The sequence below is a fragment of the Otolemur garnettii genome, unplaced genomic scaffold (assembly GCF_000181295.1).
Source record: "Otolemur garnettii isolate 467f Iridium unplaced genomic scaffold, OtoGar3 scaffold00079, whole genome shotgun sequence".
In the NCBI taxonomy this organism is placed as follows: Eukaryota; Metazoa; Chordata; class Mammalia; order Primates; family Galagidae; genus Otolemur; species Otolemur garnettii.
The window spans coordinates 1,377,826-1,405,142 of NW_003852474.1; the positions used below are offsets into that span (position 1 = coordinate 1,377,826).

The window sequence follows — 27,317 nt, forward strand, 5'->3', positions numbered from 1 at the left end:
GTCAAACATTTATCAGTGTACTACTGAGTAGGAATCAAATTTAGTGTAGACGTCAGGTTTGGAAGGTTCGTTACAAGCTGTGGTTATTGCAGACCATTACAGAAGCCATTAGGGAGTGTGGAAAGGCCAAAGGAGAGAAGGAAGTAAACATTGTTTTGAACATCTGTGCCTGGCAATACGTTAATTGCCTTTGGTATAGATACCAGGGAAAACCTCTGTGATAAAACCTCAACCTTACAGTTGAAGAAACTGATCTGTCGTTTAATAACTTGCTCAAGTTGACATACCTAATAAATGAAAAAACTTAAGCTGGAAATATATTTGAGTCCAGGTATTTGTGACTCAAATGGTTGTTATTTTTGATTTCTTGAATGGAAATTCGAATACATTTCACAAAGGGAATAGTGTTAAATGCTGTGGTTTTGGTTTTTGCAAGTATAATTAGTACTATATTCCTTCTTTCTTTCATTTGTTTGTACAACAGACCCTGAGAGTAAAATGTGCCAGCCGCTGGTCATTTAACGGGGCTGCCCAGGGAGAAGTAATTAATTCCGTATGAATTGCCCCAGGAGCACAGAAGACCAAGGGCCATGAGGGAAGCTTGAGAAAACAGCCCTTGGGAAGGCATGTAGGCGCGTGTCTGGCTTTGCTTGTGGTCTCCAGGGTTTACAGTGCTGTGGGGAGAGAGTCTGGTTCTGGTGGAGGTCACAGGAATTATGTGATTGTGGTTGCACAGGCATCTGTGGGTAGTTTGGTGATTCAGTCAGTTCTTACCATTGTTTCTGTGGGAAACTCTGCCCAGAGTGCCAGACCATTCCCAAAGAGAGGCACATGTGGAATGCAATCGCCTGTTTTGCCTTCTCTGGCACTGGACCACAGCCATTTCAGGGGCATGTGATCCAAGGGGAAGGTGTGACAAAGCAGGCTCAGGGGACACACCCCTCAGATAATGGGTTCAGCAAGTCTGCGGTAACCCCAGGAGGTTGCGTTTTAAACACACATCCTTAGGGACTCTGAGGCAGTACTATGCACCACACTTTGAGAAATACTATTGTTCTGTAGCTTCTCTGGTGTCTTCCCTAATGAGAGAAAGGGACATGCTCGGTAATGATAATAATATCTCTGCATGATAATGATAATAATATCTCTCCCTAGCTCCATATCACTTTTATACCCAGTCTCTGTTGATCCCCACCATTACCTAGTGAGGTGTTCGAAACACTTAATTACTCTTCTTTTCCAGTTGAGAGACCTGAAGATGGCACACAGGTCACTGAAGTGGCTCCAGGTCCTGCCTTCAGCAAATGGCAGATCCAGACTTCTCAGGTTTTGCCAGTGCATTTTCCTTGGGTGCACACTGCCCCACAGTGGCTACTGCCCACAGGTTGTGAAAATGTCACCTCATGGCTCTGGAACCAGCCTTAGAAACTATGAGATTAGCCGGGGGAGGGGCACCTGTGCTCCCCCAAATATTTCGAACCCCATTGGAATGATTCTGCAAACTTGACAGGGCACTGATTTTATTCTCAAGTTTCCCTGTTCTCAATTTCTGCAGCATTCTGTTCAGCTACAGAAGTTTAAAATATTCGAGCCGTAAAATCCCTGATCCGATCAATTCAGTATCATTAGATGACAAGAAGCATATTGTGAATAGGCTAGATTTCTGTGGGTTGTAAGTATTTCAGTCCCTTTCCATCACTTAGTGACAGAAAACAAGACAGAGAGAACGAGAGAGTGAGCGTGAGCTAGACAATCTATATTCTCATTCTGTGTCTGTCTCCAGCTAGCTTTGTAACCATAGGTACCTTGCTTCAGCTCTCCAGATAATGGGCTTCTTATTTTTAAAATGAGAAAGCTAGAGTCCTTGCAAGGTCTGTCCCAGCTTTAACTCATGTGATGGCAAGCTTCTGAGTCTCCAGAATGGAGGGAGAAAATATGGCCGGGGACACCACGTTCTTGGATTTTCTAAGAAAAAAGTAAAAGTTATATTGTAAGGAATGAACTCATGATTCTGTTACCATAGTCATTTATGTGGGGTTAGGAGACATAGAATAATTGTATTGCGTTAATTAGATTTAAAACAGTTCAATGACTTGTATTTCTCAAGCATTTCGTCACTTTTCTTGGCTGCTCTATCCTTTCTTTGTCTAGAAATGTTTCTTCTACACCCTGCCTCAGTTTAGTGCCTGGGTCATAAAATGAAGCATAATAAAAATTATATTCCTTTCAGCGCACGCTTCTCAGTTGTTTTCACTTAGAAGTGATATTTTGTTTCATTGCAGAATTGGGACTAAAATTTTTACTCATGTGAAATGGGCAACCAAGCCAGAAATGCTTTTTTTAAAAGCACATAATGCAGTGTAAACCTGCAGTAGCCATACATGGCTGAGCTTGAACTTTCCGTGCCATGACAGCTAGAACATTTTTTTTAAGGGTCTATCTTTTTTTCCTTTGCAATCAAAGTAATAACCCTACACTGTTCAGAAATGAATTCCAGATATAGATTTTTATCAAACCTGTCTGACATTTTAAATAAATTTTAGAGTGATGAATTCAGTGTTTCTGTGATGGAGATCATAAACATTTTCCTTTCTCCAAAAGTAATCTAGGGAGTACATATCTTTACTGTAGTTAATGCTGTGTTAAGTCAGTGTAATATAGCTGCTGCAAACATTTGTACAGCAAAGGAAAAAAAGCTTTTATTTAAATCTTGCCAAGAGCAGAAATAAAATGAGCAAATGCATGCTGGAGTGAGAGGCAGCAGAAAGATCGGCACCACTTTATGACTTTGGTGCAGGGATATTAGCATTTCCTTTAAGCCGCATGTCATATCCAGAATGATCACTAATAATTTTATGTCTGACTGTGTAGCTTACAAGAGATGTTTGTTGAGTGAATAAATGTTGCAGAAGTGCTTTCTTTTCTGCTACGAAGCTGCCATTTACTCAGCATGGAAATTAGATGCAGTTAACCTTATTGTAATACCATTTGTATATTTACATAAGAGCATGAAATAAGAATAAACATCTATTTCATTTAGGAATGTGATATTCTTGGCTGATCTAGGTACCATGAAGACAACTTTACCGGTAATTTTTGCTAAATGATAAGATCAGGGAAGATGGGTTGTACTGTGTTTTTAGTCTAGCACAGTGGTTCTCAACCTTCCTAATGCTGCGACCCTTTAATACAGTTCCTCATGTCGTGGTGACCCCCAACCATAAAATTATTTTCGTTGCTACTTCATAACGAATTTTGCTACTGTTATGAATCATAATGTAAATATCTGATATGCATGACCCCCCCAAAGGGGTCGCAACCCACAGGTTGAGAACCACTGATCTAGCACATTGTTAGGGCATATAATAAACTCTGAATAGTCATAATTAAGTATGTTTGTAATATATATATACTTGTGTTTTGTCAAGTTATATTTTCAAAGGTTGTTAGTCTATTTTGTAGAAACGAGCCCTTCTGCATCACAGTGTGTTTTTAGATTATCTGTAGCCAGTGTCCTACCACGTCTGAAGAGGATCCTCTGTGCAGCCTACATGCACCCGGGTTGCAGTGCGAGATGCAGTTTCCAGCTGCCTTGCCCTTTGCAGCTCTCATTTCTTCCAGTAAAATGCTCCCCTACTCCCAAGTACCTGACTCCTCATCATCCATTTGTTCCCAGCTTAAATTTTTCTGCCTCCCAAAGACCTTCCCAGGCTTCCCTTCCCGGGCAAACCTGGTGGTGATTCAGGTACCAGCAATCAAAACAAAAGCCAGCCAAGAGGGGTAGAGAGGATGGGATGAGAAAGTGCTGGAGAAAACCCTTTCTGGACAGGTGGCATTTGAGCTGAGACTTCAACAAAGCCAGGAGAAGCCAAGTGGGTTTCTAGAGAAGGATTTTCCCCGGCAGAGGGAAAGCCACGTGCAAAAATCCTGGAGTCAGCTATGGTGGGCTGAGAACGAGGAATTGAAGGATTAGATTTCCTTCCAGAAGCATCATTTTTTTTTTTTTTTTGACGGAGTCTCACTTTGTTGCCCCAGGTAGAGTGCTGTAGTGTCACAGCTCACAGTAGCCTCAAACTCTTAGGCTCAAGGCCATGCCATCATAGCTCACAGCAACCTCAAGCTCTTAGGCCCAAGCAATTCTTTTGCCTCAGCCTCCCAAGTAGCTGGGACTATAGGCACTGACCACAATGCCCAGCAATTTTTTTGTTGTTGTCATTATTGTTTAGCAGGCCTGGGCCGGGTTCAGGCCCACCAGCCTTGGTGTATGTGGCCGGCACCCTAACCATTGAGCTATGAGTGTGCCACTTAACTGCTGTGAGCAGCCGGAAACCAGGTCCGAGTTCTCATGCCGGTGCCAGCGCAGTGAGAGGCGGCTAGAGCAGTGGGGAAGGCAGAGGCTGTCAGAGCAGGTGTTTGGGGCTTAGCTCTGTCAGGGTGTGCTGGAGGCCAGGACTGGATATGGGTGCAAGTGGAAAAAGAAGTCAAGAACAACAGCGAAGTTTTAGACCTGAGCAGCGGGGTGAGCGGCCACCACCCCTTTACTGGGTGGGGAAGAAGAAGGGATGAAGAGAGAATAACAGATGTTTTGTTTGGATGTTTAACAGATGTTAAAGTGTGAAGTTCCTGAAAAACATTTAAGCAGAGATACCACAAAGGCAGGTGGTTATACCCATCTTAGGTCAGGGGAGAAACAAAGGGTACAGACACAAACGAGCCTGGAGACATCTGTGTTTAGAGGACACAGCATGGTGGGCATTGTGCATTTAGGTAGCAGGTGTGTATTTTTCATCTATATACACAAGTGTTTAACAAGTTCAACTTCATCTAAATTCACCTTCACCTATGGTTAGAGACCTCATTTCACTCAGTATTGGGAAATTTAACCGCCAGTTCAACCAATCCTTTTAGTTGATTAAATAAAGTTGACATTGTAAACATAGGCGATTTGGGGTCTTGGTTTCCCCTCTAATGCCCAGGGGCTTAGATAGCCTTATGGCATCAGGGGTTGTCTGGCCTTCAGTGGGCATCTTCTTACTGCTGATGGGCTTCCCACCTGGTTCACTTCCCACCTGGTTAGCCTCCTACCCTGTGGTGCATTATAGTATGTGCTGTCCTCTGCTGTCACAACCCCCACTCCCCTGCCTGCAAATCCCTTTAGGTCTACAGGTTCTCCCTACCTGGGGCCAACTATGGCTGTTGTACCACACCATTCTAGGCATAGAAGACTCTAGCTCATGCGGTCATCACAGTGGGGTGAGGAATTCTCGCAACATCATCACATCCAAGGTTCAAGGTGCAGAGTGGGACGTCATTCCTTCTTCATTCACTTCCCAAACGTACATAAGGGCTTTTATCCTCTTCCTCTTGGAAGTAACCCCAGTGGGTTTGGGGTTGGCAGGTATGGGGGGTACTGACCCTTGCTGGTATCTAACTCATTGCCTTAACTCACCCTCTCATTTTCCATCAACTCAGAGATGATTTGTATCTCCCCTTGGGCAAAAGAAAACTGATTAGGCAAGTATTCTTCCCAGTTGTCAACTTTCCTTCTCCACCCTTTGAAACACAGCTTTTGAACTTAAAAGCTAAGAATTGACATATAACACCCCTCTGGTTCCTTTGTGCCCAAAGTCTCACTTGTATGCTTGTGAATAGAGGAATGTCATGGGGTACGAGGAAATGGGGAAAAAAATATCAATTAAGACTGCACAGTATCCAGCAAGATTTGTAGACTTCTGTCTTTCCCACGTCACAGTCAGCTCCATGAGAGGAGAAGTGAGGTTTGTTTTACACATCATTGTCTGCCTAGAATCTGGTACAGAGTAGCTACTCCCATATCTGTAGAAGGAATAAAGCAATGGGTGGGTGTGTCGTGGACCCTCAGTTCTGTGCTCCTATGCACACGTGTAAAATAAAGTTTGTGTGGCTATTCACATAGGAATGGTCACTCAGTGGCTGGTGTGACTGCAGTTTGTTGGAAATTAGAAGGCATTGTGGGAACCAGCTCGTCCTCCCAGAAACCTCAGAAATTACTTCATAATCTGGCTTGTTTTTACTGGCTTTGACAAATGAAGGCTGGACCAGCATAGTGGAGAGAAAACACCTGCCTGTGTCCAAGTTATTCTGAGTCTGCTGTGAGTCCTAGTTCCTGAGTCTCACCCAGCAGCCACCTAAGGTCACACTGCTCACGCACAGAGGGGAGCCCAGAAATCTAGAGGCTCAGGAGCAGAACTTAACAGCCCCACACTGAAAAATTTCTTTCAGGGCTCATGTTTACATTCAACATTCAAGTTGATTTTACATTTGACTCCAAAATATGTGTGTATGTATTTTAATATATAAATTAATGCATTTCTCTCACTCCACATCTTCTGTGAAAATCACCACCTCGGGAAGACCTGGCTGGCTTAATCCCATGACTTCTAGGGATACAGTATCCCCCAGTGTAAGGAGCAAGGTGTTAAGTCATTAACAACTTGGCATTTCCTTTTACTAAGGTCTTAAAAGTTCCATCCTTAAGCCCAAACTTCAGTAGTGCTAATGCTACTCTACTGAAGCCTCTAAATTAGCTTTACACAGAAAATAAGTACCGTCTTTACTTGCCCAGAGGGATGGTCACCTGTCTCTGATTTTCACTGACACCTCTCCATCTGCCAAGGGGATTTTTTTGTGTACACCAGGATCATCTTTTCGTTTACACTTATTTTATGAAACAAGAAATTAACCAAGATTCCTGTGACAAAATTATTAAATCTAAATATTGACAAATGATCTTGCTAATACAATTTTTTCTTGGTTATTTTCAACAACATTGGGGGATAAGGAGAGCCAATGTCATCACTGTCCTCACTCTGCCCGGCTGCCCCCACTGCCAACAAGTGGTGCCTTTAAAAGGTCCCTTGCTGTGCTCACATCTCTCATCCATGGGGTGGGTTTGACTGGGGTTTCCTGATGGGGCGTAGGATTGCCTGGAGACTCACTTCTTAGCACCGCAGCTGGGGCTCTGAGTATCAAGCAGCTAGAGATTAAAATGTCACGTTTTTTATGACAGAGCCATTAAAGCTTGTGGCCTGGGTGTGAGGACCATGTTATATTGCCCACCCTACCTTTTCTCTTGTACACCAAGGCAAGACCTTGGACAAATCCCCTGAGGGACAGTTTGGGCCTCTCCTTTGGACTGGGGACTCCTTTTCTGTGGGAAGGGTTACAGGGTAGAGAAAAAGGCCGGGATGTTACTCTTGGGACATTTCTCAACAAGGAAGGAGGGAGAGTAGGGGAGGCTGCCTTGTCCCAGGGAGTCAGGAGTCAAGATGGTCCATGGACGTGCTTAGCACAGCCTGCAGGCACCCAACAGAGCCGATATTTTTAAATACCTATTATTTATGGGAACGACAACGGATACTTCATTTGCATTTTCTCCTCTAATATATGTTATTCTGTAACAACTCTAGGAGGTTGGGATTATCTTCATTTTATAGAAGATGAAGCTGAGGTTCAGAGAAGTAAAGAAAGTTGCTGAACTTCACATAAATAGTTATGAGTTGGAGCCAGAGTCTGTGTCCCAGGGTAGAGTCTCTTCAAAGCTTTCAAAACTCTTACAGTGTTCAGACGTTCTCTTGCCTGATAATGTTAGCAGGTGAAAGCTCTAACCGGTAAAGCTAGAGTCGAGTGTAAAATGGTAGATTTCTGTTTTGTGTTACTAGATTAGCAGGAGTTGTTACCTAGGGGATTTGGAAATAGAGAACGTGTCTATCAACACAATGATTTTCTTAATTTCATAACTTTTTGCAACTTTTATTATACCTTTACTTTGACAATTTCTGTTATTGAAAAGAACTAAATACTTTAGATATTTGGTATAATAGAGAAACTAAGTCTATTAAGGGAGTCGACACGCCCAGGTTTCACCCACGTTAGTGTTTTGCGATACTGAACGTCGATTATTTTCTTTATGAGTCGGGGATTATTTTGGTAACACCACAAGCCTCCCCATCCCACCCGTGCAAACCTTTGTCTTCCCTCGGCAGAGGCAGCTACTGGATGGAGTTGGTACATTTTACATAAATGGCCCACCTCTGCATGTTTGCCTTTGTCCGCTCCATTTCTCCCTCAGCCCTAACACTTGGAATTTACCCATGGAGATAAGACATTTAGGTTATTTTCTTTCTTCTCCTCCTTCTTCTTTTTTTTTTAAGATGGTGCTTTTGCCACATAACACCCTCTTTCCAATGAGAGAAACACATGCAAATGGGGCCTTTGAAATCTTCTGAAAGGACACTCCTCAGCACCCTTTCTTCTCTGAGTTCCTGAGAGGTTTCATTGGCTGGTCTGTTGAGAGATTTTAGAATTGAATCTATAGTACCCTTTGTGTTACTCAAGAATGTAAATCTTAACTTCCCAGGAACTAAATTCTCCAAGGGCAAGGCTTCACGGGATATACATCCAACCTTACATTAGGCTTAATAAAATAACTGTTGGATTATAGCAGCATGAATCATCATTAGCTGATTTAACACAGTGACCTCATTACAAGGCACTTGTCAGGCTTCTGGTTCATGACAGGTTTACTTACAGGACTGAAGCATGGGACAGAAGTCTGTCTTTCTGCAAAGCTTAGTGTTTATTAGCTTGATCAGATACTAGTATTTATCTGAACCAAGATGCTACACATCAGTTTAGGACCATTTAAAGAGTGAGGTACATACTAAACTGTCCAGTGTGTGCACATGGGGCTGGTACAGCGAAATCCATGCTTATAGTGCCACTTTTTCCATTTTTAGAGAATTTTAAAACGTGGACTAAAAATAATATTTATTTCATTCTCACTTTGGACCAGGCACTGTGCTAAACATGTCATTTTATCCATTATCTTATTCATCTCATAGAACTGTGATCTAGGCTTTGTTATGATTCACATTTCATGAAACCGAGACTCATCCAAACTTGAGTTATTTAAAATGGCACAGCTGGCTGGGCTCGGTGGCTCATGCCTATAATCCTAGCACTCTGGGAGGCTGAGGCGGGTGGACTACTTGAGCTTGGGAGGTTAGGATCAGCCTAAGCCAGAGTGAGACCCCGTCTCTACTGAAATAGAAAAATTAGCCAGCAATGGTAGCAGACACCTATAGTCCCAGCTATTGGGAGACTGAGGCAAGAGGATCACTTGAGCCCAAGAGTTTGACAACACTCTAGCCTGGGTAGTAGAGTAAGACTATGTCTCAAAAACAAAACAAAACATTCTAATATGTTACAGAATAACATATATTAGATGAGAAAAAAAAAATAAGAAAACTACACAGCTAGGAATAGGCTGCCTGAGCACTGGTCTTTCTGGTCTACCATAACAGGATAATGACTATCATTTATCTCGCTCCAGAACATCCAACATCTAAGCCAGACATGGTGGACCACGCTCACCACACCCTGTCGCCATCACATGCTGTGATGCCTTGGACCTCTCCTGGGCTAGGATGGAGTAAAACCTACTTGTTTTTGCTGTAATGTGGAGGCCTCTGCTGGTGTAGAAGCCTCCGTGTAAGAGCCACCTGCCATCTGGCTACAATTTATCCCAAAGCCCACTTACATCTTAGGCATGCACATGAACCTTTCCGCTCTCAGTAGCAGGTATGCAGCCCCCATCTTGACTATTAGATGTCGCACTGAAGTTGATTCACAGCTCCAGTCACAAGCCTTGGCACATTATTGGGATAAAGTGTAAATATTTGCAAATGAGCCACCATGTCCAAAGCTGACGAATGCTATTTCAGGAAGCCGGCAGACCCCCTAGCTAGCAGGCAGCTTGTGTTGTCCCTGCACAGCCAATGGTGGATGTCTGGAACCACTTCCACCTCCTCCTGCCCCAGCTGGAAGCTACCCAGAGTGCCTCACATATGTGAATCTTTGCCTTTTAAACTTTCCCTTCTGCCCCGCCTCTCAAGCAAAATCCCTGTGCTGCTGGAATTATCTGACCCCAAGAGATAATGTGATCATTTTGTAAGAGCGCCTCCTCTTATTTCACTCTTGTCCAGCCAAGCTCAGGCATCCCAGTGGCTAGAAATCACCAGTCCACCACTATACCACTGTGTCCTGCAGGGTACAGCTCAGGCCCCCTCCTCTTTGAAGCCCTCAGGAGTACTTGATTCCATATTGCTCCTCACACATTCAGTAGCCCTAGGACTGGGCCACACAGCAGGCAGGTTTTGTCTTCCTGACTAGAGAGCAAACTCCTGCAATCCCCCACCTGGACGCCTGTGGCCTCTCTGGAAATGTTAAGGAATTGGCAGCCATGACAGTTCTGAGGAGGAAAAATCTGCTGGGTGGATGTCTCAAGACCAGACACGTGGGGTGAATTCTAAGACCTATCAGAGGAAATCAGTGACTCTACCAAAAAGAGACAGAGATTAAGGGGTTACATGGCCAGTAAATTTAGGGAGTGGAACTGAAATTAGGCATAGTATTTTGTGGTCGAGAGAAGAAAGAAAAAAATCTCATTAAAATTGTATGGCCTGGGTGGTGCCTATGGCTCAGTGAGTAGGGCGCTGGCCCTGAGGGTGGCAGGTTCAAACCTGGCAGCAGCCAAACTACAACAAAAAAAAATAGCCAGGTGTTGTGGTGGGTGCCTGTAGTCCCAGCTACTCGGGAGGCTGAGGCAAGAGAATCGCTTAAGCCCAAGAGCTGGAGATTGCTGTGAGCTGTGATGCCACAGCAGTCTACCAAGGGCGACAAAGTAAGACTCTATCTCTAAAAAATAAAATAAAATAAAATAAAATCGTATAGCTGGTACTTGAGTAGCACGAATGATTTTTTCTGGCTTCATAATCTAGTGAAAAAAGACAAGGACTTGGGGAGCATATATCAGAACATAGGAGCTTCAGCTTCAGTTTCTTTTATGCCTAATGAAGATAATAATTTGTCTTTTATTTCAGATTGATAGGAGAGTTCAATGTTTAGGTTCCATTGTTTACATTTCTAAGGTAAAATTCAAGTTGTGGTTGAGCCCTTCACCCAGGGGGTGTGCAGAACCCCTCACATTGTATACATCAGGTGAGATCCCCTAATTGCCCTCCCGCTTCCCCTTCCCCTCACTAGACTATACGTGTGTTTTTCTTTTGTGTGGGCATGTAGTTGTTTATACAGGGTGGCCATAAAGTTCACGTGCAACTTAGAATAGTGTGCATTCGGTTTCATATTAGTACTGAGTACATTGGATATTTGGATACTTATTTTTCCATTCTTGTGATACTTTACTAAGAGGAATGTGTTTCACCTCCATCCAGGTAAACATAAAGATGTAAAGTCTCCATCTTTTTTATGGCTGAATAGTACTCCCTGGTATACACCTATCACAGTTTGTAAATCCGTTCATGGGTTGATGGGCACTTGGGTTGCTTCCATGTCTTTGTGACTGCAATTAACATTCTAGTGCAAACGTCCTTGTGGTAAAATGATTTTTGTTCTTCTAGGTAAATTGTAATGGGATTGTGGCATCAAATGGATCGACTTCTAGTTCTCTGAGAATTTTCCATATTCTTTGGAGAATAATAATGTTTATTATTTGGGCAGCGCTTGTGACTCAAAGGGGTAGGGTGCCGGCCACATATGCTGGAGGTGGCGGGTTCAAACCAAGCCCTGGCCAAAAACTGCAAAAAAAAAAAAAAAGTTTATTAAGGATTTCATTGTCAAGATTAAACTGAGATGAGGAACTGAAAGGAGATGATGAGTGCTCAGCACAGCGCCTGGCAGGTGGTAGGCATTTGGCATTTGGCTGATGGTAGCCTCTGATGGCACCGCCGGTGCGTCCACCAGCTCCCTGCCCATGGCCGCAATTGCTGCTGGTAACAGAAAGCTAACCCCATTGCTACCTGCTAGTGCATTCATCTAGAGCCACCAAGACACTCCCACCAGGTAGCACAGCACAGGGAGAGGCACACCCTCCCTCTGGAGTGGACACTCCCTCTGCAGTATCCACCCCTCACTTCTTTTACTAATACCAGGCACTCATCTCTTTTACTTCAGAAATATTTGCTGGGAACCTTCCATGGGTCAGCCCACTTGGGTTGGTGGGAACATAAGACTGAAAGAAATGTGGTCCCACTTTCAAGAAGCTCACAGGCTTCCTCACTGTGGATTGCTCAAACATCCAAATATCACACCAACCAGAACCCCTGGCAGTGTCTTAAACTTATGTCTTGGCCAACAATGTCATTTGGGTCTGCCAGCCCTCGCAGTGCCCTTCCTGGTTCTTGGGGTTGCCACATCCTTTCTGGAGTCAGACAGCCGCAGTCACAAGCTGAGGGCACTGCCTACAGGGGGTCTGCTCTTCAGGACCAACACCTGGTCCTCCCCCTTGAAATATACTGCACAGAAAGGGGCTTCTCTGGCTGACCTTTTTCCTTCTGTTCTAGACCAGTGTTTTTCAACCTTTTTTTTTTCAATCTCCTGATAGACGTGAACCTACATTTAAACATGCACAGCACACTTCAATTACGTGAATTAGAAAACAAAGTGTGAAAAAAAGTATATACTTTGTGCTTTGAACTTCTTTTGAAAATAATTTAATTAATGATCTTTAAAAATTTTCTGGGCACACCTAAGTCTCTCTCATGGCATACCAGTGGAAATCACTGTTCTAGACATTAGCTGAAGAATGGACTTGGACTCCAGTGAGGACAGACTGGGGACCGGACCCATAGTATTCTGCATTGAGCAGGCTGGAGACTTTCTTACATTTTCAAAAAATGAGAAAAGAAAAGAAAAGAGCTCATTTGTAAAAGGAGCCAATAAGCGAGTTAAGAGATGAAAGAATTCCAGCTGGGGAGGCATCGTCCTCTTTCCTGCAGACTGTTTTCTCAGATATGTGACAAAAGCTAATTTTAGAAAAATGATTCTGAGAGAAAATGACTCCTGAAGGCTATTAAGATACATGAGTGTCACACTATAGCTCACACACTAAATCTTCTTTATTATTTCAACATTAAAATAAATGCTCAGACTTCAGATCAGTCCAGACAACTCTTCGACACACAAAAAGAACCTGTTTCTCAGAGCCACGAAAAACCTGGCCAGCTGGCAGTTGTGGCAGACGTATCAATCAAAGTGTGTTGCAAAAAATACTCTCCATTCAAGAAAACTGGCGATACAGCTTGTCGACTGCAGGGCTTAGGAGGGACATCATTAAAGTGGCAAGGCCTGGAATTAACTTGTCTCCACCCTTGAACAAAATAAGAAGCTAGCTGTATTAACCCTAAGCTGCATCCCAGTGTTCGTCTGCGGCAATGTTTACATTTCAGAATTTCATCCTACAACTTGTGATAAATGGTGCCTTTTGGAAAATGTGATTTCGCTCGGAACATTTTGAAGGAGCATTGCAAACACTCTTTTGTACTAGTTTGAATATTGGTGAGGAAATACGACTCATTTCTTTGGGAATGAGTATCTACGATGTGGGCACCAACCTGCCTGAGTGGGTTGGGTTATACAGTGTCACTAATTTCCAGCAGTGGGGCACTTTGGATATTGGCCTGCAAAAACAGGAGGTCCCCTGAGGATGGGCTACAAAGGAAGCAGAACTGGGAGAAAGAGAGGGAATAGAAAAAAATTTTTAAATAGTTCAAATACGCAGGGAATATCCACTGGGAATGTCAACCTTCACACTACCACGCCATTAGAAAGCAGTGGCAAAGAAGAGAAAGTCACACGGCATCTGGGATGAGCATCATCTTGCCAGTGCTCTGCCCAGGGGAAAACTGGAAAGAACTCAACAGCCTCATCACTTGAACCATCCCGGACAAAGCACACGTGAAGGTGTGATTAGGGAGCACTTTTCCATTGCACCTGGGGACGGGTGATCTGCCTGACTGGACTTTCTGATCCCCCCCACCCCTGTGGTTTATTTATTTATTTTTTTTCTGATGATGTCATTTATATCACACTGGCTAATGATGGGCTATTTCACTGAGTATTACAGCTGACTTGGTTTAAGTGGCATCATTGTAGTATTTCAGATGGACTATATTAGAGAAAAGAACTGTTTTCTGTTGTTTAATCAAACCTTTCTTTCTATTAGGCTGCCTGGCGTGGGCTAAACGTGAGTGATGTCCCCCCTTCTCTCTAACTCAGATTAGTTTAACATATGCTGATGACAGGACTAGTGATTTGTGTAGGGCCTTTCTAGCAAAGGAATTGACATTGCCTTGAGACTAAATCATTTTAGAAGATGTTCCCTTAATTGGCAACAGAAGATTTGCAGCTACAGAAGCTGTAGTCAAGGCTTTGGGATTATTAAAAGTTGGAGCCTAATCACGTGTCAAGGCAGCAAGCCCACTTCTTTCTATTATTACTGTGCATTAGGAGCTGCGTAAGGAAGCCCCACCTCATGAAGAGTCTGCACTCTGCCTTGAGGTACTGGCTCCTTCTGGGTACTCAGAGGACTTCAGAAATCCTCACTCTTCCCAGAATGATCTTGGGTCCCAGCCCCCACCATCCTGCCAAGCTCTGCTCTTCTTCACTTTCTTTGAGTCCTGGGACGTCCTTTCATTATTCTCTCTCCCTTTTGTGTATGTCATCTCCTCCAACAGACAAGGCTTACCACCTCTCCAGTCAGGAGCGAGGCATTGTCGTATAATGAAGTTTGTGTCTGATAACCTGAATCCTGCCATGACATTCAGCAGATTCCCCTTCTCAGTTCCTGCAGCTTCTCGACTCTGCCAAACTAAGGCAACATTAGTTCATCTGGCGTGGACACAGTGGCCTCAGCCCTGAGCCCTGAGGCTGGAAGATTCTGCAGCTCAAATCTTGTTTTCATTTTTTTTTTTACTTCCTATTTCTTAACTTCCTTCACCTTGCCTTTGTGTCTGTTTTAAAATTTCTCTCTTGAGCAAATCCTGAAATAAGAAACCTCTGTTTTCCATTCTTTAGTTACCCACTGAGCTGATGCTCAGTGTAGGGAAAGCAAGTAATGATAAATTTCCATCCAGAAGCAGAAAGACTGCCTTTTAAATTAGCTATTGCAGCCTTCATGTCCTATGATAAAGAATTTGTCTGGGCTTTATACCAGGTTCCTGGCAAGCAGCTCCTAAAACCCTTGGAATTTCCTGAGCGATAGGACTGTCTTTGTTAAGCTAATATAGCTTCTGGTTGGGCTTGGTCACCAGAAAGACCAACCAGGTGAAATTATGGGCTTGGAACTTTTTGCCAATCCAACCTCCTAGAAGAGGATTGTAGGTTGAGTTCAAACATGGCCGGTGGTATCCCCAATCATGCCTACCTAATGGAACCCTGATGAAAACTCTGGACTCCAGGGCCCAGTGGAGCTTTCTGGTTAGTGAATATAATGATGTGTAGGGAGGATGACACAGCCAGATTTCAAGGGAGAGTGTGTAGAAACTGCATTCCCATATCCTTTATAATAGAACTATAAACGTAATAACTTCCATCGGTCACTCTGGCAAATTATCAACCCTGAAGGAAGACATAGGAATCTGGGCATTGATAGCTGGACAGTTGTTAGTGTGAGTAGCCTGGGAACCCCACACACAGCTGGTGATTGAGCCCTTAACTCAGGAGGTCTGTGCTAACTCTTGGTGGTGAGTATCAGAATTATATAGTACCCTGTTGGATAGAAACAAAATAACTGTGATTAAGGGTAGTTTTCCCAAGATTCCTGTTAGAAACTGCTTCTAGACCTTCAGATTGGGCATTCATTAGTGCCTGAAGCTCTGTCCCCTGCGTGGACAGGTTAGTTACACCACAGTTTTGTCTTCCGTGTGTTCTTGGTCTCAGTGATTCAAAGAATGAATCCACAGACCATAGATCAGTGGTAAGATAGGATTTATCTATAGAAAAGAATAAAAAACACCAAAGCTCCTAGAAGAGAGAACCCAGGTCAGAGAAAGAGCTCTCTGGCTCCCTCTCTCTCTCTCCAGGCTCTTTGTCCGGGAGAATATAAAGTCTCATGGGGTCCTCTGTAGTTACATTTAAGGGAGTCGGTAGTTACATTTAGCCCACCTGGGTTCTCTGTAGTTACATTTAGTGTAAAGTGACCAGATTTTAACATTGGTAAAGCGGGACACCATTGCATTGACGGGGGTGAGGGTGGTGGGGGTGGTGGTGCTGGCTATTGGCTGAGCTGTTTACAGTTAGGGACCCTCTGGGGAGGGGGCTACTCATTTGTTCCAGACAGTTTGGCTCCTTCTGAGCTAATTGTCCTTGACTAGAAGCTAGAGAAGGAGCCAGTATCCTTCTGATACTGATTCCACCTGGGCGACCTTGCCCAGGAGGGGAGTAGGGAGTTTACATTAGCCTTTTCATTTCCAAATGAAGTTACACTAACCTCTTCATTCCCAAATGGAGTTACATTAACCTTTTCAGCAGCTGAAAACCATATATGCCCTTCCCATTCTCCTGCCCTTCCCTAGCTTGTCGTGCATTCTTTCCAAAAATCAGGACTTTTTAAAAACGCCTTGAGACATGGGACAAATTGTTAAAAATCAGGACTGTCTGCCAAAAGTGAGATGTCTGGTCACCTTCATTTAGTGGGACTGGGTAGCAAATGGATGGCTACAATTACTTGCATTCCCAGGCCTGGGAAACTTACATGAAATTGACCAGGCCTAGGAAATGGGGTGAGGGGGGTTCCTGTTCAGCTGCAAGTGCAAGGGGAGGGAAACCTAAGGTGCTGGTGTCTCTCCAGCAGTTTTCTGGCCCCTCCTGCTACTGGAGCCTCCTGTGGGGTCCCCATGCCTACCGTCCATCCAGCCCGCTGGTTCCTCTGCCCCTTCCCACTGTACCAACACTGCCTTGAGGCTGGAGGCGGCAGGTCTGCCCCTCAGCCCCCCTGAGCTGGCTGCGGTGCCACCTGTCCTATATCAATACTACTTAAAGTGTGGGTCTGGATTGCACATCCACTAACTCTTCATTACCAAGTTCCAGGAAAGTGTGTATATAACTTGAGAGCAAGAATTTAGAAACTTATCTAGCAGTTGGACAATGCTAAGATACTCAAGCTCAAATACAAAATATCAGACAGTGATAACTTAGATAAAAGATGATCATTCACCCCACATAGTTTGAGGACCCTAATTTGGAAAATACAGCCTCAGTTGGTGTGATCAGAGGGAATCAGAACCTGTGTTAGAAGTGTGAGTCCTAGAATCACACAGATGGCTTTGTATGGAATATCTGCTGCTTGCTATCTGTGTGCTTTGGGGGAAGTTATTTAATCTCTCTGGGCCTCAGTTTCCTCATCCAGAAAATGGATATAGTGGTATTTCCTATCTAAGATGCTGGGAAGACCATGTGAAATAATCCAGGACAAGTGCTAAATATAGTCTGGCATACAGCTAGTTAACTGCTGATATCATTTCTTCTGTGCTCACTTCTTGGCATCAATGATTCCAGCTTGGTTAAAGTACATTCTGTATATGTATGTTTGATTTATGATTATGAAATCCGTATCCTTGCCTTTTTTGTGAATACAAAATAAAGCAACTGCTTTTTTAAAAAGCCACAATTTATGCATGTAAGCAAGGGTTGCTTTTTGTGGAATCCTGCTGGGATGCTGCCATTGTTGAAGCATTTTTGGAACTTCTTATTTGGCTTTTCAATTACAGCCAGTTCCAGTGATCTTCTGATGTAACAAATCACCTTAAAGCCTGGTGTTTAGAATAACAACGGATCATTATCGCTGGCAGTTCATGAGTTGATGGACTTGGCTGGTTGTCCTTTAGGCCTTCCTTGGGGTTGCAGTCCATTGTTGGCTGGGGATGGGGTCCTCTGAAAGCTGAACAGGGCTGAGCACCCAGTAAGGCTTCTTTCTCCTCACATTTGGTACCTCTGCTACCAAAGCTTGGAGCTGCCTGGGCGTCTCTCATTCATGTGACCTTTCCACATGACTAGCTTGCTTTTTCCCTGCATGGTAGGCTAAGCTTAGGGAAACGTCTTCCTTCCTAACTTCTCCTGGAGTGAGCGTTGTGAGAGGCAAGAAGTGAAAGCTACTAGATGTAGGCCCAGTAACTGGCATGGTATCACCACCACCATATCCTACCGGTCTAGGCAGCCACAGATAAGATCGTCACTTTTATTTAATGCAGGGAGATGCAGATCTTACCTCACCCTGAGTGAAGGCGCAAAGAATCTGTGTCCACCTTTAATCTACTATGCAGCCACAGAAGAAATGTGATTTTCTTAACTTGGCACACGTTTTCCCGCCGAAGACACTGTATGGCTTCCCAAGTTGATCAATTCCCAAGTGACCGTAGGAACACTCATTTTTATTTAACACAGGTATTTGAGTTCCTATCTGTTTGAGTAAAAGTACCAGCCGTCACCTTATGGCCACACCTTGCCTGCCTTTGTGTTTTAGCAACAGTGGAGTAGCCTGCTGGGGCTCAGGCTGGAGATGGAGAGTGAGGGTCATAGATTCCCTGAGCAGCACCTCCTGTCAGAGTCTCTCTACTTTCTGGTGACTGATTTCTACTAATGACCTCATGCCCCATGCTGCCTCCCTGCATGCCCTCCTGCCTTACCTGCCACAAAGTAATCTCCTGAAGGCCCATGGAACCACCATGTCACTCTCTTGCTCTAAGAATGTCACTCACTCCGTATTTCTTACACAGCATGTGGCCCAGCTCTTCCAGCAGGTACCCAAGGCCCTCACGGCTGGAACGACATAGCTTTCCAGTTATTTCTTCCCCAAGCAGTCCTTCCAACACAACCACCCAAAACCACATACTCATGCATACCTCTAGACACAGTAACTCCCTCTCCAAAACATACACATGCATTCAACCAGTATTTATTGAATATCTGCCTGTGCTTGGCTTTGAGCTCAGCTTGAAGCTCTAGCAAGCTTAATTCTTATTCCATAAACATACCTTACCTTTTTCCCTTCCTGGGGTTTTGCCTTAGTTCCTGAAGATTAGGAGCATTTCTTCTTAATATTTTATTATTTCTATTAAGCACAGTTCTACCCACATAGCATAACATTAGTTCACTGTCTCTTTTGCTGTATCTGATGCTTTTCATCTCTCCTCCTTCATCACCCTCTCTACGCTGAAGGCTCATTTAGGATCCACAAGCCCTCCCCTCTCCTGCCCTGTGTAAAGTTTGCCCACACTTCCCTCTTACTCACTAGTGGCTCAGGGCAAGGGTGAAGGAGGAGGGCATTCCTGGAGGCATTGTTGAAATCAACAGGCACCTGGCATGCACAATCACCGAAGCAATGCTTCATTCAGTGCCATCAGAGGACTTCTGGCAGGTCCCAGGCAGTCCGCCATGCCAGGGAGACAATGGAGAAGAAGATATGGTTGTCGGGTCTTAGAAACACACAGGCGGTGTGGCTGTGAAATCTGTGAGCTCTGAGCCTCTGCTGACTGATAAGCAGATAAGAGAGAACAAACTCTGCTTAACTCTCCTGCTTTGTGTTACCAAATTGGAATTCTGTAAACTTGGATCCAGAGGGAGGGAGCTCGCTGGTGGCAAGGGCCTTGCTAAGTGTCTTTCAAGGTGGGGAGGCAGATGCATCCTGATTCCCCCTGGAGAGGTTTTAACAAAAATATACTCACCCCACCTCCTCTCTCCTTACACATTTAGCTGAGATGGTGAGACCCCCCCTGTCTTGCAGAGGTGGGTGGAGGCGAGAGAGAGGTAAATACAACACCTGGGTTTAGTATACGCTCTAAGATGATTATGGTTTCTGATGTTCCTTCTAATGCTGCCCAGGAAACGCTGTTGAAGATAGAAATGTTCCCAGCAGTGTCTGAGCAAATGTCCCACGCTGACTAACTCTACCATCTGGCTGTTTTTCAGGTTCATTCAATCTCCCCCCTGCTTTAGGTCACAAGGTGCTGACTCCAGAGACTTGCCATGAAACCACACTTGAAGCAATGGAGACAACGAATGCTGTTTGGGATATTCGCTTGGGGGCTCCTCTTTTTGGTGATTTTCATCTACTTCACGGACAGCAACCCTGCTGAGCCTGTGCCCAGCTCCTTCTCCTTCCTGGAGACCAGGAGGCTCCTGCCGGTGCAGGGGAAGCAGCGAGCCATCATGGGCGCTTTGCACGAGTCCGCCTCGCCCGCGGAATGGGACGCAGCCAAGGCGCTGCCCGCTGCACCTGGCGACCCTCATAGATGGGCCCTGACGCAAGATGGCTTTGAAAACGAAGACTTTTTTTCCTCCCAGGTTGGGAGAAAATCTCAAAGTGCTTTCTACCCGGAGGACGACGAGTACTTTTTTGCTGCTGGTCAGCCAAAGTGGCACAGCCACACTCAGGGGACGCTGGGATTCCCTTCCCCCGGGGAGCCAGGCCAGAGGGAAGGGGCTCTGCCGGCCGGACAGGTCCAGAGAAGGCGGGTGAAGAGGCGGCACCGGAGACAGAGGAGGAGCCACGTGCTGGAGGAGGGCGACGACGACGGGGACAGGCTGTACTCCTCCATGTCCCGGGACTTTCTGTACCGGCTCTGGAAGGGAAACGTCTCCTCCAAGATGCTGAACCCGCGCCTGCAGAAGGCCATGAGGGATTACCTGGCCGCCAACAAACACGGGGTGCGCTTCCGCGGGAAGCGGGAGGCGGCGCGGAGCCAGGCCGAGCTGCTGTGCAGGCTGCGGAGCCGCGCGCGCCCGCGCACCCTGGACGGCACCGAGCCGCCCTTCTCCGCGCTCGGCTGGCGCCGGCTGGTGCCCGCAGTGCCCCTGAGCCAGCTGCACCCCCATGGCCTGCGCAGCTGCGCCGTGGTCATGTCTGCGGGAGCAATCCTCAACTCCTCCTTGGGCGAGGAAATAGGTGGGTCTCATGGTGGGGACGCAGAGCACTGGGGGGCTGGCTTTTCCTGCGCGCGCCTCTGGATGTCACTGTTCGGACAAACTCTGGTCCTCGTGGATGATGATTTTTCCTTGCCGGGACAGAGTGAGGCAGTCTGGGATCCCAGCAGAGATGTTCCTCGAATCTTCGAGTAAGGTCTTAAGAGATCAGTGGAGAGCAGGAAGGGTGTCTTCCGCTGTGCAGGTGTCAGTGAGGAGGGAAAGGGGAACATGCCCCGGCCCCCACAGCCTTTCTCCCTGCTCCAGTCTCACACTTCATCTCCCACAGAAACCAATAGGCTCTCACAGCCTGGCCTCGGAGAGCCTGGAGAATCCACCACGTAGTGGGAGTGTGGGAGTAGAGAAGGAGGCAGGAAGGCAGGTGCCAACTTCAAAGGCTAAGTGAAGATTATTGGGGTTTGTTCAGGGCCTGAAAGGCGTCCTGTGTAGGCTCTGAGTAGGGACCACCTGCTGCAGAGAACTCCCTTCTCACTGGAGAATGAGATCTGGCCTCCCCATGGCCAGTGCTACTAGCCAGGCTCCTTCTCCAAGATGGTAAATAACATATACACCTGGGCTTCCGTCTTCCCTGCCAGATTCTCTATGCATATCTCCATGAAGAACCCTGGCGCACATTTATTTCACAGCTCCTGTATCAGCCAGTGGTCTCCAGAAAATGGGACCAGTGGGATACAGAGACAGAAAGAAAGATTTATTTTAAGGACTTGGCTCCTTTGTTTGTGGGGGCTGTCAAGGCTGGAATCTTAGCCCAGGCCAACAGGTGGGAAGCACAGGCCAGGGTTTCTGGATTGCAGTCTTAAGGCAGAATTCTTTCTTCCTTAGAAAACTTCAGTCTTTGCTCTTAAGACTTTTGCCCAGTTGGATGAGGCCCACCTATATCATGGAGGGTCATTTGCTGTACTCAAAACTCTGGTGACTTAAATGTTAATCTCATCGAACATCTTCACAGCAGCATCTAGATTGGTGTTCCACTAAATAACTGGGTACCACATAGCCTAGTTAATTTGGGACATAAAAGTAACCAAGGCAGTTTCTTCTCAGTTTTTAAATAAAATGTCAGTTCTAATATCTTTTTGTTGTAGGGGGAAGGGTATATTCAAGTACGTACCCCTCCCCCAGAGCATAGACTGTGCCCTGGAGCGGCCAGCTTTGACTGTCCACGCATGCTCTGCTGGACACATTCATGTCCTTGCCTTCCCAGCTTCTCTCCCCCCATCACCAGATTCACCAGGTCTCCTTGTTCCTGTTCTCTCCTGCAGGAATTCTGGATCCCATTGCTACTGGGACCTCCTGCCCAGGCAGATTCCACTGCTATACCAGTGGGCAAGCATCTTGTTCCTTTAGGCTCATTCTTGCAATGACAGACTGTGTTTAGTCCCTACTACATGCCTCCTTAAAGCAAATGTGAATCTGATATGCCTCACCCTCAAGTCTAGATGTAAAACAACCCTGGCTAATTCTTACAGTAGATGGTATTAGCCATGAGCAGTCTGTGAGTGACCCTCCAGGGGCGTTGCTCCTTCTTTACAAAGGAATAAACCTTGCTTCTTGCCTTGGTTTTGAGCAGAGGCATAGTTGTTCTATGTCCTTGAAGAGCGTCTCATATCTCAAAGCTGTCTTGGAAGAGGGTGGAGCCACAGTAGGGAGTCTCAGAAAGCCAGACCTCAGCTCAGATGTCCTTAGGAGTGAAGCCAAGTAGGACATATTTTAGAAATTAAAAAAAAAAAAAAGTCAGTAAGTCTGGACTTGAGGCCAGGGGTCCCTGTGTCCCCGTGCTGACATTATAGCAGGCTCATGATAACAGTCCATGTGTCACAGAAGCTTGTAGCCAAAGCCAGAGCAGAGCAGCCTGCAGTTTATTAAGAAAGAGCAGTGGTTTAGAGGTCCCTGGGGTGAAATAACACCACGGTTCCTTCTCACTTCTAAGGACCAATATTAATAATGTAGAGGAGGAATTTAAGTATTGTGCGTGAAGTAGGCAGTAACTTGTTCCTGATGTTGTTTTGTTTTAAACACCTCTGCCTCAGAGGTGTGTGTGTGGATTGCTCTTGCACGTTGGGGAGAATTCCCTTGCTCTCTAGTCTACATAATTATCCCCGACCAGAGTTTTATAAGTTCAGAATTTGGAAAAGAATATGAAAATCACTGGGAAGTCCAGGTTTCTGGGCAACATGAGATGCCAGTTATATATTTGGTAGTGTCTAGTGTCCAAGCTTAATTTTTATTGTTGCTCTTTTATGAGGCTTCATGATTAGAACATGGAATCACAATGGAGGAACATGTCTGGAAATTTTTAAGAAATTCTCTTTATTGTTTTGTCTAGGATCCCTTAAATCAGATTTTGTACCTAAGATTTTAAGAACACAAAATCAAAGCATAGCTCTATTTGTAAAAGCAAAAAGTCTTTGGTTTTTATTAGCTGGCCTCTCACAGTGTTGGCACTCCATATGCTATTCAGGGGTCCTCAAACTTTTTAAACAGGGGGTCAGTTCACTGTCCCTCAGACCATTGGAGGGCTAGACTGTGGTCCCCTGGGACAAATTGGCTGCTAAGCAGGACAGGCAGTGGCGGCAGAAACACCCGGCGGGCCGGATAAATGTCCTAGGCGGGCTGCATGTGGCCTACGGGCCATAGTTTGAGGATGCCTGTATGTGCTACTCTGTCTCCTTCCTACTCACCTGAACATACCTATGCAAACCCATATATTTATTAACAGCTTTCAGAATAAAAACAAATTAATGTATCAGATTCCTTCAGGCAACTATGAATATTAGGGCATGCTGCAGCTAAATTCTTGTTGGCCTCGAAATACCTATTTGCGAATTGACTAAGTGAAAATGAAAGACTTCCCAAGGTCAGGCTCTTAGGACAAATTGAGGGCAGAAATAGGAATTACCTGCAATCATCCGTGCTTATCAGCCCCACCTCAAGCTGTGCATGGTCTCCCTCCTAGGCTCTTGTCCCTCAGTACTCAGCAACTGGCCCTCAGTACTGACTGCCCTTTAGCGCCCCCTGGTGTTTCTTCCTCTGGCAGCGCAGTACTGTTTCCCCAGGCTTCTGTTAGACTGAGTCATAATTGTTTTGGGTTAGAAAAGGCTAGCAGTTGTAAACACCTGCACTTTGAATATGCTATTGAGAAAGCAGACTGAACTGTTTTGAAAACATGGTTCCTAGAGCCATGAGATGGTCTGTTTCTGCCCATCCACATGAGCAATAATAATTTGCTAGTGAGATCACTTCTGTGGAAACGCAGAGGAGAAAGGTCTACTCTGAGCTACCAGTAACGTCTGTGATGTGGGAAACCAAGATCTTTGTGCTTGAAACTCAAATTCTGGCAAGTGAGTGGGAAATGGAAGGGAAGGGAATGGGGTGAATGGGGGAGCGGGACACATAGTGCTTACTGGAGCGAGCCATGTTTTATGGTTTGCCATGTCCTGTCACCTTTCCTTAAAAAAGCAAGAAAGTAGTTTATAGAGTCATTCAACAAGCATTATTTATTGATCACCAGCTCTCTGCCAGATTCTGTGCTAAACACAAAGATGAATAAGTTACAGACCCACCCCTCAATACCTGCAGGGTGCAGTGGGGAAGATGGACCATGAACAAACAACTCCAGTGTTGTGCGGATAGAGAAAGATAGAAAGATTTGCAGGTGGACAGGGCAGAAGTGACTGAGGAATCCTAACACCCTGAGGCTGGTGGCTGAGTAGAGAGAGGTGGTTAGAAAACATGGCTGTGGAAGGGTGAGTCCAGACTGAAGGCGTCACTAGGAGGTGAGAGACAGCACTGTTTGCAGGTGGTGAGTGCCAGAGGGAGGCAGGGGCTGGTGGGGAGAGGAGACAGAGACCTAGCTGGGATACCAGATCAACTCACAGTTACAACAATTAGCTTGTGAAAAGCATTTTGAACAGGACATCATAATAATGGGTACCCTTACCTGGTGCTTATTACCAGCAATGTCCTGTTCAAAATGCTTTTCACAAGCTAACTGTTATGAGGCTTATAACTGTAAGTGATAGACATGGTTATTACCATTTCACATGAAGCCTGATTCAAACCTCAGTCTGGATTTCTGACCCCTGTGCCCATGATGCAAAGGTGTTGTAGATTTTCACTTTAGAGAGGTTGCTTCAGAGCTGGAGTTTGAGGACAAGAGAATTCAGTCAGGAGGTGAGGGCTGCAGGCTATAAAGGGCCCCAGGGTGGTAGGAGTTGGGAGAGACAGAGTATTGCTTTGTCCTGGTCCCTGGCAGGCCATTCCCTGGGTGACGAGAGCAGCTCCTTGACAGGTTTTAATTTTCCTTCAGCAGATGTGCTTGTCTGGCTCTCTTTCCAAGGTCAACACAACATGGCTCTGGCCTCGGAATGCCTTCTCCAGAAATGAAGCTTGACTTTCTTCCCCTTGTGCTTGCTGTCTGATCCGTTCTTGTATTCTTAAGTCTCATTATCAAGGTGATGCATGGCCAGGCAGACGTTACAAGACATGCCTGTGTAATAGACACTCTCACCGTGTTCTGGCCTCCCATCCAGACCTGATGACTCTCACTGAGGGCTTTCCCCAGGCTTAGGGCTCCTGGCTCCTCCCCCACCGGTGGCTTTTTAATTCTCCAGAGTAATAACGCTTCCAAAAGAGTTAGGCTACATTGCCTTTCTGCCCCCATGAAGCCCTTGGAAGACTTAGAACACAGCTCCATCTAGGATAATGGACATTTAAATGCTGGGACAATTTCAAAGATAAATTTGGAATTACTACTCAACGAATAGAAAGTTATCTACCTTCTTGGGAGCTTTTGCTAGCTCACCTATCTTTCTCGGTGGCTGTGTCTGAGGGGACAGTATGGTTCCGTGGGAGGGGACTCTGATTGAGGAGTTCTGCCATCTCGCTTCCTCCCCAGCCTTGAGACCGATCCCCCTCTGACCACCTGCTGCCACATCACTGTCTGCCGTCCTCTCTCACTTCCTGGTATCATCTCTCACGTTCTGGCTTGTCAGAGGGTTTCCCTGAGTGGAAAGTGCAGTCCACCTACCCTTAGGGTTGCCAAGACCCTTCTGAGTATTCACAAGCTATAAACTATTTTTGAAATACCCAGAGGTCTTTTTCTTTTTAACTGGTGCCATTTGCACTGACAATGCAGAAACAATAATGTATAAAAGTGCTTGCTTAGTAACACAGATCAAAGAATCAGCACCCAAATCTTCAACCCCTGAGTGTTTTTCAGATTTGGTATGGCAGATTGAGAAACAGGACAGAAGAACTTCCACAGACTGAGTGTACAGTGGAAAATCATTTGTGCAATTCCGTTGTGAGCTGAACTAGCCACTTTTGTCATGAAATGCAACTTTTACTTGAAAAAGAAAGTGACGGGCATACTTTAATTATTAAGCGTTAGATATTTGACAGATATTTTCTCAAAAAGGAATGAAGTGAACCTGTCACTTTTAGGAAAATAACGACAGTATCTGTTGCCAGTGATAAAATTTAAACATTCCAATCGCATTCTTGGAAGTTTACCAGGCTTAAAAACTGATGAGATCCATGTTGATATTAACCAATGTGGTGTTTTGATCATTTATAGCGATCATTTATAATGAAATAGGTCTGTATTTGGAAAAGCTCCCTAACTTAATGACGTGATAATTTCCCAGTGATCATGATTGGGCGAAAAATCCATTTTAAGAGCAAAATACACCAATGGATTTTAATGTATAGAGCTCAAAATGTTCATTGAGATGTTTCAGATTCCACACTGAAATCAATCTTTAACAAGCTAGTACTTAGCCAGTTTTGATGAAGTATCAAAGAAGAAGATTCACAATTTTCTGAAAAGGCTCTTAAAATAGCCCTCTTTCAACAATGTGTCCAAGTCTCCACATACTTTAGTTGAAACAACATTTTGCAACAGATTGAATGCAGAAGCAGATATGAGAAACTACCTGTCTTCTAACCAGCCAGCCTGAAAGAGATTTGCAAACACATAAAACAGTGCCAGTCTTCTCACCATGACTTTGAAGATATAGGTTTTATTTCATTTAGAAATGTTATTTTAAAATAAATGAACAAATAAGCATTTTTTTCCTGTTTTACTTTCTACCATGGTATCAATAGATAAAGTCCATATACACAGGAGGTCTTTAGGTTATCAATAATTTGCAAGAGGATAGAAGGGTGGTAAGAATATGAGGTCTACTCCTTTGGGTAATCTAATTCTTATAAAAAACCACTGTCAATGAAAATAAAGGAAAATAAAGAAATTCATTACCAGAGAGAAGCATGAACAAAGGCTTAAATTGTGAAATAAAGAACTGGCTTCTAATTGGAAACATTCAGGTATTTTGGCATCATTTATAGAAAGCATAGATTCCCTTGAATCTAGAGCTTGGCAAACTTATTTTTAAGAGCCAGGTGGTAGGCTCGGCGCCTATAGCTCAACCGGCTAAGGCGCCAGCCATGTACACCTAAGGTGGTGGGTTCGAATCCCCAGCCCGGACCCGCCAAACAAC

General features: G+C 44.9%; 1 protein-coding gene across 2 annotated transcripts in view; it reads left to right on the top strand.

Moving 5' to 3' along the window:
- ST6GAL2 (ST6 beta-galactoside alpha-2,6-sialyltransferase 2) overlaps positions 1 to 27,317 on the top strand; it is a 71,740-nt gene that overhangs the window by 20,465 nt on the left and 23,958 nt on the right. Inside the window, exon 2 of one of the 2 annotated variants that reach the window (XM_023515792.1) lies at positions 19,804 to 20,779. In XM_023515792.1, the coding sequence (XP_023371560.1) occupies positions 19,861 to 20,779 (919 nt within the window). In that variant the 5' untranslated portion in view covers positions 19,804 to 19,860. Of the gene's footprint in view, positions 1 to 19,683; positions 20,780 to 27,317 lie in introns of those variants that run through there. The other variant, XM_003794308.3, reaches the window with a different exon arrangement.